At 36.9% G+C, this 19,137-nt stretch overlaps 1 protein-coding gene across 1 annotated transcript; it reads left to right on the forward strand.

Moving 5' to 3' along the window:
* The first annotated feature begins 12,632 nt into the window (after positions 1-12,632).
* On the forward strand, positions 12,633-14,303 carry LOC141691972 (uncharacterized). The gene has a single exon (XM_074496720.1). The coding sequence runs from the start codon at positions 12,633-12,635 to the stop codon at positions 14,301-14,303; it is 1,671 nt and encodes a 556-aa protein (XP_074352821.1).
* The last annotated feature ends 4,834 nt before the right edge of the window (positions 14,304-19,137 follow it).

Here is a 19,137-nt window from a genome sequence, read left to right on the forward strand (position 1 = left end):
CCGTCTGGGGGTGATAGGCCGTACTCATATTCAATCTCGTTCCCAAACATTCTTGAAATTTTTTCCAAAATCTTGAATTAAATCTTGGATCTCGATCAGATACGATAGACACAGGAACTCCATGACGAACTACGATTTCTTTCAGTTACATATGGACCAACTTGTCGAGCAAAAATCTTTCATTTATAGGCAGAAAATGAGCCGACTTGGTAAGTCTATCCACTATAAACCAAATGGCATCATGATTAGCCCTTGTCCTTGGTAATTCAACTATAAAATCCATGGCAATATGTTCCCACTTCCACTCTGAAATCTCCAATGGCTGTAGCAATCTGCTTGGTCTCTGATGCTCTGCTTTAAGTCTCTGACAGGTATAACATTTGCTAACCCATTCCGCAATTTTCCTCTTCATATCTGGCCACCAATAATTCTCCTTTAAATCCCTTTACATTTTGGTACTCCCCGGATGGATAGAATATCTTGAACTATGCGCTTCCTGTAAAATTTCATTCTTCAGCTCCGTTACTGGTGGAATCCAAATTCTAGAAGAAAACCTCAGAATACCTTGATCATCCTTTTGTGTGCATAATTCTTCACCTACCAAACGATTTATATCCTGATCCATTACATCTTCTTGACCTTTCTTAATTTTCTCCAACAACTCCGGCTGGAAAGTTATACTGTACACTTTCGCTTCCTCAGGCTTGCAAATTCTAATCTCCAATTCTAATTTCTGAAATTCCTTGTATATCTCTTCAGGTACTGATAACTTATTTAGCCTTTCCTTCCGACTCAATGCGTCTGCTACAACGTTCGCTTTACCGGGATGATAATTAATCGAGCAATCATAATCTTTGATCAATTCTAACCATCTCCTTTGCCTCATATTAAGTTCCTTCTGGGTGAATATATACTTCAAACTTTTGTGATCCGTATAAATCTCACACTTCTCTCCATAAAGGTAATGTCTCCAAATCTTCAAAGCAAACACTATGGCTGCTAGCTCCAAATCATGAGTAGGATACTTCTGTTCGTGTGGTTTCAATTGCCTTGACACATACGCAATCACCTTGTCGTGCTGCATTAGAACACATCCTAATCCTTTGTGAGAATCATCGCTATAAATTACGAAATTCCCTTGATCGTCTGGAAGTGACAAAACAGGTGTCGTGATTAATCTTCGCTTCAACTCCTGAAAACTTTCTTCGCATTTGTCATTCCATATAAACTTTTCATTCTTTCGTGTAAGCTTTGTCAATGGTGTTGCAATCCTTGAGAAATTCTGGATGAATCGTCGATAATATCCCGCCAATCCCAAGAAACTTCTTATCTCGGCGGGTGTTCTCGGTCTCTCCCAATTCGTAATTGCTTCGATCTTTGCCGGGTCCACTTTGATCTCTTCATTACTGACTATGTGTCCTTAGAACTGAACTTCCTGTAGCCAAAACTCACACTTCGAGAATTTAGCATATAACTTCTTTTTTCTTAAAATTTCCAAAGCTGTTCTCAAATGTTTCGCATGATCCTCTTCCGTCTTTGAATAAATTAAAAGATCGTCTATAAACACAATAACGAACTTGTCCAAATACTCCTTGAAAATTCTGTTCATCAGGTCCATAAACGCTGTCGGGGCATTGGTCAATCCAAAAGACATTACTAAAAATTCATAATGTCCATACCTTGTTCGGAAAGCTGTCTTTGGTATATCTTCTGGCTTGATCTTCAGTTGATGATATCCCGATCTTAAATGAATTTTGGAGAAATACTTGGCTCCCTTCAATTGGTCAAACAAGTCGTCAATTCTAGGTAATGGATACTTATTCTTAATTGTAAGCTTGTTGAGCTCCCTGTAGTCGATACACAGTCTCATGCTTCCATCTTTCTTCTTGACAAATAATATCGGTGCTCCCCACGGGGACACACTGGGTCTGATTACCCCTTTCTCTAACAGCTCTTGCAATTGCTTCGCTAACTCTTTCATCTCAACGGGCGCCATTCTGTACGGGGCCTTGGATACTGGTTCTGTTCCAGGTGCTAAGTCGATCGCAAATTCAATTTCTCTATCTGGAGGAAGTCCTGGTAATTCGTCGGGAAACACGTTTGGAAATTCATTCACTACTGGAATATCTTCAAGTTTTGCTGGCTCCTGACTTCTGTCGATCACATATACTATGAAATGCTTGCATCCTTGCCGTAATAATTTCTTAGCTTGAATCATTGTTAAGAACTTCTTTACTTGCTTCTGGCCCTTGAACGTTACTATCCTTTCGTCTGGCGTTTTCACCATTACTTTCTTATTTCGACAATCTATCTGGGCATCATGCTTAGATAACCAATCCATCCCTAATATAACGTCAAATTCTCCTAACTTAAATGGTATCAAATCTATACAAAACTTACTACCAGAAATCTCAATCTCACAATTCCCACAAACTTGATTAACAGATATACGTTCTTGATTTGCTAATTCCACAGTCATTATTTCATTTAAATACTCAATTGGACAATTTAGCTTACTAACAAAATCTTGTGAAATAAACGATCGAGTTGCTCCTGAATCTATTAACACTTTGGCACATAAAGAATTCACATTAAGCGTACCTGCCACGACATCTGTATCCTGATAGCATCCTTCACAGACATGTCAAAAACTCTAGCCCTGGGAGTCTCATTCACTGTTGGGGTAGATCCCATAATCCTCAATGCATTACTGACTGGGGCTGGTGTCTTGCAATCCCTGGCCATATGTCCTGGCTTTCCATATTTGAAGCACGTAAATCCAATGGCCGGAACCTTTACTGCTGGATTCCGGATAGGCTGATCCTTATTTGCTGGCTCTCTTGCTGGCTGATTTCGGCACTCCCTCGAATAGTGCCCTTTCTGGTTGTATTTGAAACATACCACATTTAACTTATTACAGACTCCTCCATGCTTCTTTCCACATACTTGACAATCTGGAAAAGTTAGTCTCAACTGACTCGGCTGATTCGTATTAACTGGACGGTTGCCCTGACCTCCGTCGCCTGCATTCTGTCTCTTGAGATTAAAATTTCTTCCCGGATGAAACTTGCCTTTCTTAACATTTGGAAACTTCCCTGGTTGTGATTGACCTTCATTCCCTTCAAATCTCCTTTTCTTGCTTTCCTTCTCCTTCTGTGACATCTCACTCTCTGTCTCCACGATCATGGCCTTCTGTATCACTCCAGCATAGGTCTCCAATTCAAAAATAGCTACCTTCCCTCTGATCCATGGCTTCAAGCCTTGCTGAAATCTCTTAGCTTTCTTTCTGTCACTATTCACGTACGACGGCACATACCTTGACAATTCCTCAAACTTACTCTCATAATCTGTCACCGACATATTCCCTTGCTTTAATTCTAAAAACTTCAGTTTCATCTGATCTTGAATAAACTGAGGAAAATACTTTTCTAGAAACAATTCCTTAAACCTCTCCCAAATAATAACATATGTACCTTCCAATGTCTTCACCATCTCCCACCAATAGGTGGCCTCATTCTTCAGATAGTAACTTGCAAACTCAACTTTCTGTTCCTCTTTCACTTTTACAAAGGCAAATGCCTTTTCTATTTCTTTTAACCAAACATTTGCTTCAATCGGCTCTAAGGAACCCTTGAATTCTGGTGGGTTTACTGCCTGAAAAGTTTTGAAAGTTACCTGGGGATTGGTATGCCTTTGTTGTTGTTGTGCCAGGTGAACTGTTTGTTGGGCCAAGATTTGAATAATCTGGGCTATTGTTCGGTCTATGGGTCCTAGGTTTGCATTCTGGTTTGGATCATTTTGGTTGTTATTGTTGTTGTTGTTGGTTTCTTCATTCTGGGTGTTGGTGCGGGTATTTCTTCTGGGAGGCATTTTCTGTAAAGAATCAAACAACTTATTTAGCTTTTGAATCAAATCCTTTGCATAAAAGAAAAGTTTTGTAAAACGGAAATATCTCTTTTTGAAAACAGTTGTAACTAAGTAGATTGCATGCTTCTTTACAGAATATAAACAGTTATGGAAAACAGGGTACATGGTATCACGGGGTATAACTGGTGCAATAAACAAGGTAAAGTGAAACAGGTGCAATAAAGTAAATGACAATAATAGAAAGGAAAAGGTACTGATATATATAGATCAAAAGTTTTAGGTAGTACAAGCGTAAAGACGCTTCAGAAGTAAAAGCAAAAGGGTACAACAACCTACTCACTATTCAGCATAGCTAGTCTATAAATACAACTCAAAAGTCTACTGATACACACTACACACTACTGTTCGTACTATATAACCATAACAACACTGCTCCGCATTTTTATCTCTGGATCTCTGACTCACGACAAGTCTGGACCTCCAATCTCCTCAAGCTCCTCTGGAACCCACTTAGCCCACTCCACTAAGAAATCAGGGGTGATGTCCTCATGTGTAGCCTCAATAATCCTCACTGCAGCTATTTTACGAAATGCCTGTAGCCTCTCTCTGATTCGCCTCTCACCACTCCCAACCTCTCTGGTACGCATAATATGTAGTAACTCCTGAATCTGACCCTGAAGGAATCGCTGCTCCATAAGGCAAGCCTCAAACTGATGATATGGGACAGGATAGGAAGAGAACTGGTCCTGTAACTGAATGACCAGTAAAGCCTGAATCAGCAGGTGGGGGTCCTCTGACAGGTGGCCTCATGCCTGGGGGTGGAATAGCCTGCAGTGGTACGGGCTGCAATACAGGTGGAGGTAGAATAGCCAATGCTGGTGGAATAACAGGACGTGGATCCGATGATGGCGCTCCAACTGAAAGCTCTGAGTGATCAGCTGATACGGGGATAAAAGAGTCGGCCATCGCTGCTATCTGAAATCATCGCAATATAAGAATCTCGAACCATGACGCGAATTATACTAATACCGGTTATACCGTAACACTCAACCTCTCAACGTTCTATCATTCTATTCCTTACTTCTAATCCTAACCCTCTACCCATTCCCGTCAACCTAGGCTTGTGTCAGTGACTTATAACCTGTAGCTCTGATACAAAACCTGTGGCGCCCTCCAAACCCGAGTCAGAAGTTTGAGGTCCACACACACACCTTATTTATAACCTATTTATAACAATAATAAAAAATAATATTGATATGCAGTGACCCTACTTACCAACTACCACGGACCGCAATAGGTTAAAGTATGCACACAAGCCAAACACACTAATATATTACATACCGATCAAATCCCATCTATTCAAACTCGAAACTGAGTATTAAACATTATTACAAACTTTTACAAACTTAAATTATTCCAAAAGAAACCTACTAGCTCAGCTTCCTCAATCTGAACCCCCAGCCCTCGCGCTGGACTGGGGATCCTCGCTACCAACTGGTTCCTTTTTAACTGGAAAGAATATAAACAACATCGCACAAATGAGCTAACTAGCTTAGCAAGTCACAATGACAAAACTGAGAATAATGATCATCAGGTAAATATGGTTATGATATCAAGTGAACAATGGATTATGATTTAGAATTGGATATTATATTTTTATTTTAAAAACCAAGGTTAGGCTGCAGATCAGTCACACACTAACCCCGAGCAAAGCACACAACATTGCTCTAACTACTGGATCCAAGGCACACATTGGCCTAACTTGACCATTATATGGTCTGACCACGAATCTGGTCCACAATTTTATAAAAATAATCCAATTATAGCATAATAACAGTATAAGCAATAATAAACAATAAACATAATCATTAACAACAGTGGATGTTTAATAGTGAAATAGTTTCAATCTTCATGGGGATCAATATGGCATTTCCAAAGCTTAGCTGTTGGGTAATGAAAGAATTGGATAACAAAGGAATCAGTGTTTCAAGGTTTCAAGGATTTGGCCTTTCAAAGCATATAATACAATGGTTTGGGTATGTGGGTAATTCGATTCAGTGTTTGGTATTTAGTTTGTATGTATTTGTGGAGTAGTAGTTCGTATATTTGTGGTTCATATTTGGGTGTACGACAATCAATGGTCTGGAAAGAATCAGGTTTACGGCTCAAGATCAAAACTGGAATCATGGTTAGGGTTCAGTGCTTGAAAGCACTTGCAATATTAACAAGACTACCAAGTACTGTAATATCTCAAGAAAGTTCAGAACACTTGCCTGGTATTAGCTTACTACACTGCACTCGCTTCCAATCACAATCGTCTTACTCCTCAACTATCTGTTTCCTTTTCCTACGTCTTGCCTCTTCTGCTCACATATCATAAGCATCTATCAATATTTAACACATACTTCTATCTACCCTTCGTTTCACCCAAATCCGATTAACGGATTGAAAGTTACACAATGAACAAGTTAACATCGAATATACAGACCGACAGTCATCCAACAAGTCACGTATAACACATAATATGTCACATAATCAATGATATATCATTTATAAAGAAGTTCCGGGTCATAAATAGGCTTTCTGGTATTTAAAATGATTTTTAAAACATTTTTCGTAATTAAAACGGGTTGTTGGATCAATTTTGAAGTAACAAACAGGGTTCGGTTGGCTAATTCTGGCTTCGAAACAATTTTATAATAATTATCGAGCCTTGGAAATAATTTAGAATAATATTTTAAAGCTCGAAACAATTTTTCGGAATTTTTAAATCATTTTTAAATAATTAAATCTAATTAAATAATTAATTAAAATCAATTAATAATTAATTAAATCAATTAATCAATTAATTTTCGAATTAATTGACCAATTAATCAATTAAAAATTAACTGAAATTAATTAACTAATTAATTCAGATTTATTTTTGAATTAAAAATAATTTTCGGAATTAAAATAATAATTTTTAGAATTTTCAGAAATTAAAATAAATTTTTATAATAAAAATAAATAGGAAATACGATTTTTAAATATTTTTAAAACAGGAATCCAACTTTTGCAAACTCTGGAAAGTTCAGGGACTGAACTTCATCATTTTCAAAAGTTGGGGTAGTAAACTGCAATTTTCCAGCCCTTCGCCGGAAAACAGTCGAGTTCGCCGGAGAATTCAACTCCGGCATCCTTCCACCACCACAAACTCCAGATTTAATCTACAATTCACCAGGAATCTGACCATACCATCAAATAAATCTAACAATCCCTGGGTTGGCCGGAATTTGGCCGAAAAGTTCGCCGGTTTCCGGCGAACTCGACGTAAACTTTAAAACACAACTCCCTTCTCTACAGACCTCGTTGATTCATGAAACTTGTACGACTGGATTGCAAATTTCACAGAGAAGACAACCCACTATACCACAACATCTATCTATTCCAAAATAAGAAACCCCCAAATTTCAATTAAGAACATTCATACGGGTTATAAACCCTAATTTTAAAATTCGAAAATCAAACTCAAATTTGAACATGTTATTGAACTCCAAATCAGACGTATATATATCAAAATCATCTGGAAAACAAGCTCTACAACATGCAATCATCAAATCATACAAACAATCATCCGAACAAAAATTCATATTTTTACTAAAATTAATTCGAAAATAAATAAAATTATTGAAAAATAACCTTGATTTCTGCAGGTGTATGGATTACAGAATCTGGTAGAGCTCTTCAAGACCTTCAGATTGGTTACTCGAGCTTTCCAAACTGAATTCAATAACACCTCCAAAAACTTGTTTGATTCTTTGAACAGTTTATGAATTTAGGGTTTTTTTCTGAAAATTAGATAATTATCTGTCTGCAAATGATTTTTATACGAAATAAAATACGGTAAAAGGCTATTTATAATTACGGAAAATTAGTATCCCGTTGGATCATTCCGGATATAAAACGGTACGTTTATTTACAAAAACTGATCCAAACGGTATCGATTTTGGGGATAATTATCCAAATCAGTACAATTTGTACCGCAGTCTTGGTCTCAGCGCCTGGTTACAGGTATTACGAGGTGATAATTGTGATAGTTTAATAAAAAGCTCCCGTTTATCGAAAATACGAGTTTTATTAATTTACCGAAATGAACCGTACGCCGGATCGAAAAAGTCAAAATATGGAAAATGCTCGGAATATTACAATTAGGTTAGGAAGGAGTTCTCGGAAGAGTTTCGGGTTTCAAAAACGTAACAACGGATGACGTCGGTTGGTTCCCGTTTTTATAAAATAGATTTTAAATACCCGAAAAAAGATTTTATAAATTTTATATGATTCTTATAAATTCATAAATTAACATAAAAATAATTAGGAAGATATGACAATTATCTATATTTTATTTTGGATATATAAAAATTAAAATACTCAATTAATATTATTTTTGAATATCCAAACATAGATAACAATTAACAACTAATTCACAGAAATAAATACTGAACACACATATAATAATTATTTAATAACAAAAATAATTACACGATATATCCCAGATATTACAAGGTCGGGTAACAAAACCGATATTAAGCATGTTAAAAGTTGGGATTTCAATCAAGCTAGGCAAATACATGGATATGTACAAACGTGCGTATATGGGCACGAAGGTGCATATGAGAATCGAAAGAAGGGATATGAAGGGTTTATACATTTCAAACGGAGAGGAAGGAGAGCTCGATTAGGGTATTGAAGCTTCGAACGGAGACCGACCTTCTTGTTGCGGAATGGAGATCAGATGTGTTTAAAGAAAAGCTTCTTGTCTCTGCACTCTCTCTCTCTCCTGCGTTGTTTTTGTGTTTGTGAAAGAAAAAGGGGGAGGGGGACGGATGGGTTATATATATATGAGAAGGTGGAGAGGTTAGCAAGAGTGGGGGAAATAACCACTTAAATAAATTGATTAGTTGATTACGTAAATCTAGATAGATTTTAAATCTCAATGTGGCTATTTTCTAGGAAAAAGAGTGGGATTGGGAGTGGTTTAAAGTGTTTTTTGATTTTTAAAATCAAGGATTTGAACTCTGTAAGGACTCTGCATTAAAAAGGATTATGAATCATCATGGACTTAAATTCAAATCCTATATTGAGGATAAAAGGGATAACATAGGGTTATCGGCTCTAGGCAGTATAGCTAGCAGAAGGTTTAGGGCATAGAGGATAAAGGAGGATTACCCCAAGGTCTCCTACCCCCAGGGTGTATGTAATGATACGCGGGGGACCCTAAAGTCTACACTATAATAGGGAATCAGGAAAGGGTCAAGTAACAATGATTTATGTTTTCTACCAGGAATATTGCCATGAACCCGTAAAGCTAGATATGGTGAATCTCAAGGGGGTCTAACGAGGAAAGGAGCTAGGTAATGAGAAGTGTTTTGGTTCCCCAAAGCATATAATGACTATGCGGAACCGGGGGGTAGTTGTTGTGCCTAAAATCAACCGTGGGCCGGATTTATGGCCCATAGAGGGAAATGGGCTTTGTGGATGGCAAAGCTGGGGGTATTGGACCCGAGTGTATTATTGTTGTATACGCAAGGTGGGGATTGCCCTACTGAAGGGGTATTTGCAAATGAAGGCTGGAAGCATACTTAAAGGATGCCTAATACCCGAGGGTTTCTGGGGTATGCCTAATACCCTAGGGTTTCTGGGGTATGCCAAGACACTAGGGTCTTCAGGGTATGCTATTTAGCTGGGACTATGCAGATGACGGTAAGAGGCCTGCAATGGCAGTGTTGTAGTAAAAAACGGACTCTACAATGGGACAGTAAGAAGGGAACGATTCCTAGCAACTTACAACTACCTATAAACGGATTAACTTAATGCATGTATGGAATATACATATATATGGTTGATAAATACAATTATTATATGGATAAGTAAAGGTTAGTGGTGTATTAGAAGTAGGACTCTCTTATCTTAGCTTAAACCTAGCCGGATAAGGATCAAGAACAGTCCTAGGCCTGGGCAAAAACGTGGTTGACAGATCTGATAAGGAGTCCTATAGCAATTATAACTACACGCGGACTTGATTTCTATAAATATAGGATATGTAGGCCATTTGTGGGGTTACACACATACACGTTTCTCTGCTAATAATTGAGTAGAAGTATTTTGTGAGATCTTTCGAGTACGTCTATGATTGAATAGGAATTATTCAGTCACCACATCTCGGGAACCTTGCAAATTCAGTCCAAACGCAGCCTTGCTCGCCACCGGATTCCTGCGAGTTAGGCGTATACAGCTGTCACGAATAGGCCGTCGATCAGGCCTAAATCGAGGCGCGCTTCCCGTTATTTCAGCGATTTCCTCCAAAAAGTGTTGTACCATTTTCCTCTCACAACAGTAAACAACACTGGATTGTGTTGTTTGGAAATGGACTCAGTCCTTAACTCAACTTAGAGAAGTAGGTTTATAGCTGTGAAACATGCACATATGATTATTTACAAATTTTTTGGTTGATGAGATCATAGTCTAGTGGCAAAGACCGATTCCGCCATATCATAGTAACCCCTCCTCATTTGTAATTTGTAAAATCCTTTTATGGTCCGTTTGGTTAATTGAATTTCATTTCAAATTCTGGATTTGATCAAATAAGCTGTTTGAAAATTTGGATTTAGATTTTATTTGGAATCAAGTACATTCAAATATTAGTATAAACATGAGAATTTGAAATGACAACTCAAATTTTGTTATTTGAAATCTCTCATTTAAAATGTAATGAAAGTTTCCAAACGCTCTCTTAAATAATTTACAAGTTTGAACTACGGTAATTTACAAGCTTGGACTACGGTCTACTTTCTGTTATTTCATTCTTATATTTACTTTCTTAAGAACTGGAAAAATGGAAAATGATCACAATTTAAATATAATTACAAGATGAATAAAATACATAGTACTCATTCAAACACCACTCGGTACACAAGCTTGAATCTAAATATGCCAGCAAACGTAGCATACTAAAATTAAATTAATATTTATGTGAAAAACAATGACTAGCCATGTATCCGCATTAACCTTTTTATCATTCAATGAATTGAACTGATTAAGAAGAATTACTCAACTAAAATTATCGTTGGAACAAATTAGAAGTAGCTTGTAAATGAGAGCTTTTAAGTATTATGCATTATTATTAATCTATATTCTACGGTACACACAAGATCGATCACTCGTGTTGTAACCCCTACTAGAAGAACAGGCCCAAACACAGAGTCACCCTTGTAATATGAAATTATAACTAATTCCTCAGCACGCCAAACTCTGGCCCTCCCTTCGGTTCCTAGTTCCTACGCCTAGAAAGGGGGAGCGAGGGCGTGTAGAGCGCAGAGCCCGTCAGAAAATTGCTGTCATGGCTCTTGGTCCCAACCTGTAGAACGAATTTGTTATAATTTAATACTCATATTTCACACTATTGCGGTCAAGCACATGCACCAGATGAAAATATGGGAGGTATACCTGGATACTGAACAAAAGTATTCAGATCTTTAAGAAATGTGGTAATCTTTTGGTGCATAGTTGGGAGATAAAGGAAGGCCGAAAGAGTGGAGGCTGCAGATACAATGAAGTAATAAGTTGGTATATTAAGCACCGAAGAAACTTCAGAAGCTGCATTGGAAAAGAAGTCCATAATGAAGGCTTTGATCTTATATTTTGTTGAGGAGATTGTTTGAAGGGCTTGAAGGACGTTAGCATTGTTAAATCTCTGGACCTCATAGTGTAAGGCATTGACAGAAGATTTGGAATTTGGTGGGAGAGGGGTGTGTTAGTCCGAAATTTCTGATGATGCATTATTCCTTGAAGAATTCTACACCAAATCAGATTGGTTAGATTGTTAGTTAGTTAGATAAGTATAAGAGTATTGTTTAATGTTAACTTAGTTAACCGGATAATCTTTGACTTGTCTTTTCTAAACAAACTCTATCTTGGATAAACTTCATCTATTTCAAATCTCCTTATCTTTATCAAGTTTATGTTCTCTTGTAACAAACTAACGGATTGTTTTTAACATACTTATTCAAATATTTTCAAACTTGAGCTTATCTAGTATTATCTTTAAAACAATTTGAAATACAATCCTATCCGTTAAGTTTTACTATATATAACCGACTTGATGTTTTTCCAGAAATACAACTCTATGCACTTTCCATCTTACTCTTTTCTGAGAAAAACACTCTCTTAATTAAATACATTGCTTATCCAGTTAATTAAGATATATAGTCGAGTTGTAATCTTTCACATTTTATTCTTTGTACTCGAAAGGTGTATTATATCACTTGTCCCGGGTTGTGGGAGGTTGATTACAAGAGCAAGACCAAGTAGCTGTGTGCTAGGTAGCTGTGTGCTAGGAAAAGGTTTATTTCAAGTGGGCCAAGTTTGTAATCAGGAAAAGTTTGTAAGTACTTTGTTTTAAGTGGATATAATACATTCTCTATGCTAGTTGGCAGAGGGACTTGGATGTAGGCCATAGACTAAGTATAGGGGCCGAACCAAGTGAAAAACTCTTGGTGTTCTTGCATTGTTTTATTTCCAGCATTGCACGTTTAATTTTCTGCAATTTATATTCTGTTATTAAATAGGGTCTGTCTCATTTAGATACAGTCTGTCTCATTTGCAATAGAGATTGTCCCATTTGTGAACAGTCATACCTTAACTGTAATTCGATTGTGCCTACGAATTTTATTTGGTATCAGAGCAGGTGCATTTAATCTGTCTTTTAGTGACTATTTTGCTAGCGATCCATGGCGCTATCCAGACGTGTGTCAATTAATATCCCTCCTATCTTAATTGGAGCTGAGAATTACAATGACGGGAAGTTTCGAATGAAGATCTTCCTTCAGCGAGATGCTTATGAATGGGATGCTGTTGAGAATGGCATAACTACTCCCATGAAAGATGGAAAGCCAAAGCCTCTAAAGGATCTGTCTCCTGAGGAAGTCAATGCCTTGAACTACAATGCTAAAGCCATGAATGTTCTTCTAAGTGGAATGGCTGCAACAGAACTATGCAAAGTTTCTGCATGTACTACAACTAAACAAATCTGGGATACTATCCGAGTTAGCCATGAAGGAACATCTAAGGTACGTGAAGTGAAACTTAGTATGTTAATAAGTGATTATGAAGCTTTCAGGTTGGAACGAGATGAAAGTGTCAAAGATGCTCAAGGAAGGTTTTTGACCTTGATGAATTCTATCTCACTACTCGACAAGATCATTCCTCAAGCTGAGATCAAGAGAAAAATCCTCAGAGCTATGTCTAAGAAGTTCTCCTCAAAGGTCACCATCCTTCAGGATTCTCCATCCATATCAACTATGGAAACTCTCACTCTATTCAGTGAATCAGAGGAATTCGAGAACCAGCTACGTAGATATGATGAGGAAGATGAAGCCCCCAGAAAAAAGACTCTAGCTCTTAATGCAGATGCAGGTGATTCTTCTGAAGATTCTGATGAGGAGATTGCACTTCTCACTAAGAAGTTCCACAAATTTTTGGCCAAAAAGAATGCATCTAAACGACCTACGAAGTCTTCATTTCCAAAGAAAGAATTCAGACTGAGTTCAAGCAAGGAAAGCAAAAATAATCAAAACAAGAATGCATGTTTTGAGTGTGGAAAGAAAGGTCATTTCAAGAAGGACTGCTACAAGCTCAAAGCCAAAAAGAAAGCTTTGCTCACATGGAGTGATGATGATTCTGAAGTGGAAATCGACTCAGAAGATGAATTAGCTCAACTATGTTTTGCTGGACTTGAATATGACTCCAGTGACAATGATGAGGTACATATTGTTCAAGTTAATAAAAATTCATATATATCTCAGGATGTACTAACCTTGCAGGCTCACAATAGAAAGTTAAAAGAAAAGAATGCTTATCTTAAACAAGCATTGAGTGAGGTTCTTAATGAGGTTGATGATTCTATCAAAGATGAATCCCTAGTAGATGAAAACAAGCTATTATCCGAGAAGGTCTCTGAGCTGAAAGAAGAAGTCAACTATCACAAGAATGAGATCGAGATGAAAGATGCATGTCTTGATGCACTAAAGAAGGAAACTTTTTCTGCTGAATCAAATACATCTTCTGATTCTATAGTTCCTGAACTCGAGCAAAAGGTTGCCCAGCTGGAAACTGATCTAGCCAAATGTTTCCATGGAGAAGGAACCCTGAATGCCTTACTTGCTCAACATAAATCTTCTCTTTATAAAGAAGGTTTGGGGTATGGATCAACCAAGAAGAAATTTTTTCAAAGTGGCTACAAAAGAACTCCTATGAAATACAAGATGCCTTATGAAAAATGTCAAGACTGTGGCATATCTGGTCACACTAATTCTGCATCTCGGTTATGTGGTATTAAGGGCCATAATCCTAACTCTGCAACTAGATCTAAATCTATGCATAAATCTGTTAATGTTGTTTAAATGTGGATTAAGAAATCTGACATGCATTTGTATAAGATTTATGATACTAACATTCAAGGACCCAAAGTCATGTGGGTACCTAAGAGATAATGGATCTTTTGTAGGTATGCTTTAAAGTCCATGTTTCTCGAAACAAGTGGATTATTGATAGCGGTTGCTCTCGTCACATGACTGGAGATAAATCAAAGTTTCTCTCATTAATCGCTAAAGAGGGAGGCTTAGTTACTCTTGGAGATTCCAATACCGTACGTATTGTAGGTAAAGGTACCATAGGTAACGATAAGTTTGCTATCAATAATGTTCGTTTAGTTGATGGTTTAAAGTATAATCTTATTAGTGTAAGTCAGTTAACTGATGCTGGTCATAGTGTTAAGTTTGATAAAGATGTTTGTTATATTGGTAATAAAGCTAACGAGTTTGCTTTAGTAGCCAAATGAAAGGGAAACATCTTTGTGTTAGATTTTGATGAGCAGCAAGAAGAAATCTGCCTAGCTACTGTTCAAGAACAACATAATCTGTGGAATAGGCATCTTAGTCATGTTCATATAGATCTACTTCGAAAGATATCTTCACATGAGTTAGTTCGAGGTTTACCAAAGCTGAAGTACAAGAAAACAAAACCATGTTCAGCTTGCCAACTTGGAAAACAGGTGAAAACTTCCTTTACCGCTAAGAATAAAGTATCAACTTATGTTCCTTTGCAGCTATTACACCTAGATCTCTTTGGTCCAGAAAGATATGTAAGTTTGGGAGGTAAGAATTATGCTTTCGTTATAGTAGATGATTACTCTCGTTTTACTTGGGTGTTATTCTTGCGTACTAAAGATGAAGCTTTTAATGAATTCAAAGATCTTATTACTAACCTTGAGACTAAGTATTCTTTAAAGCTCAAGACTATTCGTAGTGATCATGGAGGAGAATTTGAGAAAGATTTCGTAACTTTCTGCAAATCTAGAGGCATTACTCATGAATTTTCTGCCCCACGTAATCCTCAACAAAATGGAGTTATTGAACGCAACAGGAAACTGCTCGTACTCTACTTTATGAAAGTAACCTGCCACGTAAATTCTGGGCAGAAGCGGTAAACACTTCATGTTATGTATTAAATAGAGTGCTTATTCATCCTATCTTGCTTAAAACTCCTTATGAATTGCTTAAGAATAAAACTCCTAACATCAACAATTTTCGAGTATTTGGTTCAAAATGTTTTATCTTAGATACATAGAACACCCGAGGAAAATTTGATGCTAAGTCTACGGAAGGAATTTTCTTGGGATACTCTACTACAAGCAAGACTTATAGAGTTTATAATTCTATCAAGCACAAAGTTGAAGAATCTATCAACATTGCCTTCAATGAATATGCCTTGAAGATCTCTCAAATTGAACAAGATGTTGCTGATCAGCCGTCTCATTCTCAAATGAGACAGTCTCAATCTCAAAAGGGTCAAGCTTCTCAGGAAAAATCAGACAGTCCAAGAAATCCTGATTCATCTAACTCTTCTCGAAATATTCAAGACTTTCCTCAGACTCCTGATCAATGGTCAAATGATTCTTTCTCTTCTCAACAAGGAAATTCTATTCAAGAAGAAATGAGACACTCTCATTCCAAGTCTCAGTCTCAATCAAAAGAGACAACACATATTCCTTATCAAGCAGACAATTCTAATGTAGAGGAAATGAGTACTATCCAACTGCCAAAGTCTTCCAGAACAGTTAAGAATCATCCACCAGATAATCTTCTTACAGATTTGGATCAAGGAATCTCTACGCGAAGCAGACTTCATAATTTATGTGCATTCGGTGCCTTTGTTGCTGATTTTGAACCGAAAAATGCTCAAGAAGCTGTTACGGATGAGTGTTGGTCAGTTGCCATGCAAGAAGAATTAAACCAGTTTGAACGTTGTCAAGTCTAGGAACTTGTCCCACCTCCTTCTAATGCCAAAGTCATTGGTACTCGTTGGGTTTTCAAGAATAAGAATGATGAAGATGGTAACATCATTCGGAATAAAGCTCGTTGCTCAGGGATACAACCAAAATGAAGGAATTTATTTCGACGAGACATATGCCCCTGTAGCGTCTCGAAGCTATTCGAATTCTAATGGCATTTGCAGCTCACAAAGGATTCAAGCTTTATCAAATGGATGTTAAAAGCGCATTTTTAAATGGTCATCTTAAGGAAGAAGTTTATTTGAAGCAGCCCCCAGGTTTCATTCATGAAAAATATCCTCACTATGTCTACAAGCTCAAAAAGTCTGTCTATGGATTGAGACAGTCCCTTCGATGTTGGTATGAGCGTCTCAGTCAGTTTTTGCTAAAAAATAGTTTCACTCGTGGTACACTCGATCAAACCCTCTTTATTTTTCATAAACGTAATCATTTTCTATTAGTACAAGTTTATGTAGATGATATTGTGTTTGGATATACTGATGAATCTTTGTGTAAGTGGTTTTCTACATGCATAAAGAGTTTGATATGAGTTTAATGGGTGAATTGCAATATTTTCTAGGCTTGTAAATTAACCAATCTGTTGCAGGTATTTTCATACATCCGAGTAAGTATGTTAATGATTTGCTTAAGAGATTTACCTTAGAAAATATTTCTGCTAAAGCTACTCCGATGAGTACAACTGTCAAGCTCACTAAGGATGAACAAGGTACACCTGTAGACATTACTAAATATTGAGGTATGATTGGCTCGTTATTATATTTAACTGCTTCTCGTCCTGATATTATGTATAGTGTTTGTTTATATGCTCGTTTTCAATCTCAACCTAAAGAATCTCATCTGAATGCAGTTAAACGGATTTTCAAATATCTTAAGGGAACTAGTGATCTTGGAATATTTTATCCTAGTTCTACTTCTTTTGAGTTAATTGGTTTTTCAGATGTTGACTATGCAGGGTCACAGGTTGATTGAAAAAGTACAAGTGGTGCTTGTGAATATTTAGGTGATTGTTTGGTTGCGTGGCACAGTAAAAAGCAAACATCTGTAGCTCTTTCTACTGTTGAAAGATTGCAGCTGGTAGTTGATGTGCTCAAATTCTCTAGATGCAACAAACATTACAGGATTTTGGTATTTTCTATACAAATATTCCAATTTATTGTGATAATACCTCTGCTATTAATATTTCTAAAAATCCTGTTATGCATTCTCGTACTAAGCATATTGATGTTCGTCACCATTTTCTGCGAGATAATGTCTCAAAAGGTAATATTGAGTTCATTTATATCTCAACTGATAAGCAAAGAGCAGATATTTTCACCAAACCTTTAGGTGAAGATCGATTTTGTCTTATGAGACGTGAACTTGGTATGTGCACTATCTCTCATCAATTTATTTATTTTTACATCTGTGCATGCATACTATTTATTTTATTTATGTCAATTATTTGTATAATTCATCTATTTGACTAAAATTGCATAATTGGGTATTTAATTATTTGCTTAATTTAAATGTTGATTGCTCTATAGGATTTATTGATGTAATTTTGCGAATTAATTGTCGTGTTTGGTATAATTTAGTTTGCGTGTTTCAGTCTGTAAATATATAATTTATATGTATTTATTTGATGGGACGCTTGAACTTTGGAACTGAACCGAGTTGCATGCATTATCTTTCAAGTCTTTCAATTTGATTTGACTACTCAGTCTGTTTCTTCTCAATCTCTGTGCGTGTCTCCTTGTTTTTCGAGATACACTCCATCTCTTCACTTCTCATAACTTCTATCTCTTCATATTCTTCTCTTCTTCTATTTAATCTCAACTTCTTTTTCTTTTCCTCTTTCCAAACCTTTCTTTTCCTCCTCAACAATGTCGACCCCTAACACTCGCTCCAAAACTAAACCCGCTAAAAATCCTAACCCATCATCATCTTCTCTCAAACGTCAAAAGACCATTTCTGAAACCTCCACTCAAATGTCACCCGAGAAATCTTCTCAGCCCAGTTCGTCTAAAATCTTGTCCAAACCTATTCTCAAGGAACGTCTTTGTGATCTTGATTTGCTTCGACGAGTAGGCGTTGTTGATTTTTTTTCCTCTCTTGGTTGTGAATCTCTCTTATCTCCACCGGATATTATTTACCCTTCTCTGGTCCGGGAATTTTATTCTAATTTCACGATGATGAAGGAGAATATGGTTTATTCTGAGGTTCAAGGTGTATCAATCATTTTCAATGCTAATCTGTTGTCTCGAGTTTGTGGCGTCGCTTGCTCCGGTGTCTGTCCGTATACCACGCATACAGCTTTCATGGAGATTCCGGGACTGCAATATGAAGAACAGTTGAAAGTTGTTCTTGGCGAAAGTTTTGTTGGTAATTCTCTCAAGCCCATGGTACATGATCTTACTCCACTTGCTTTATTACTTTTTAAATTGTTTCACACCAATCTTTTGCCTCGTAAAAGTGGACGTGACCGCATCACTTATCAGGATGTTGTTTTAATTGTTGTTTTCATGACTCAAACACCCTGTGATATTGCTTCGTTGATTATCAAGTACATGAGTCATTGTGCGTCTTTGTTGACGAAGATATTTGGACATTTTTCTATTGTTTCTGAGGATGATGACACTGAGCCAGTGTCTACATGTTTGATCTGTCTATCTTGTCTGTTAATAATATTGAGGTTATTGAGTCTGGTGTTCTTATTTTTGGTGAGGGTCATAAGTCGTTTGGTTCATTTTCAGAATCTCCCCATTATGTTTCTGATCCTGATCAAGAAGACTCAGTTTTATTGAATTCGTTGTTGTCAAAAGTTTCTGGAAACAACAAACTTTTGGAATCTCTTAAAACTCAGTTTGCTTCTATTGAGTCTTTGGCATCCCTGACTTCACAAGTCA

This window comes from Apium graveolens, chromosome 10 (assembly GCF_009905375.1).
Source record: "Apium graveolens cultivar Ventura chromosome 10, ASM990537v1, whole genome shotgun sequence".
Classification (NCBI taxonomy): Eukaryota; Viridiplantae; Streptophyta; class Magnoliopsida; order Apiales; family Apiaceae; genus Apium; species Apium graveolens.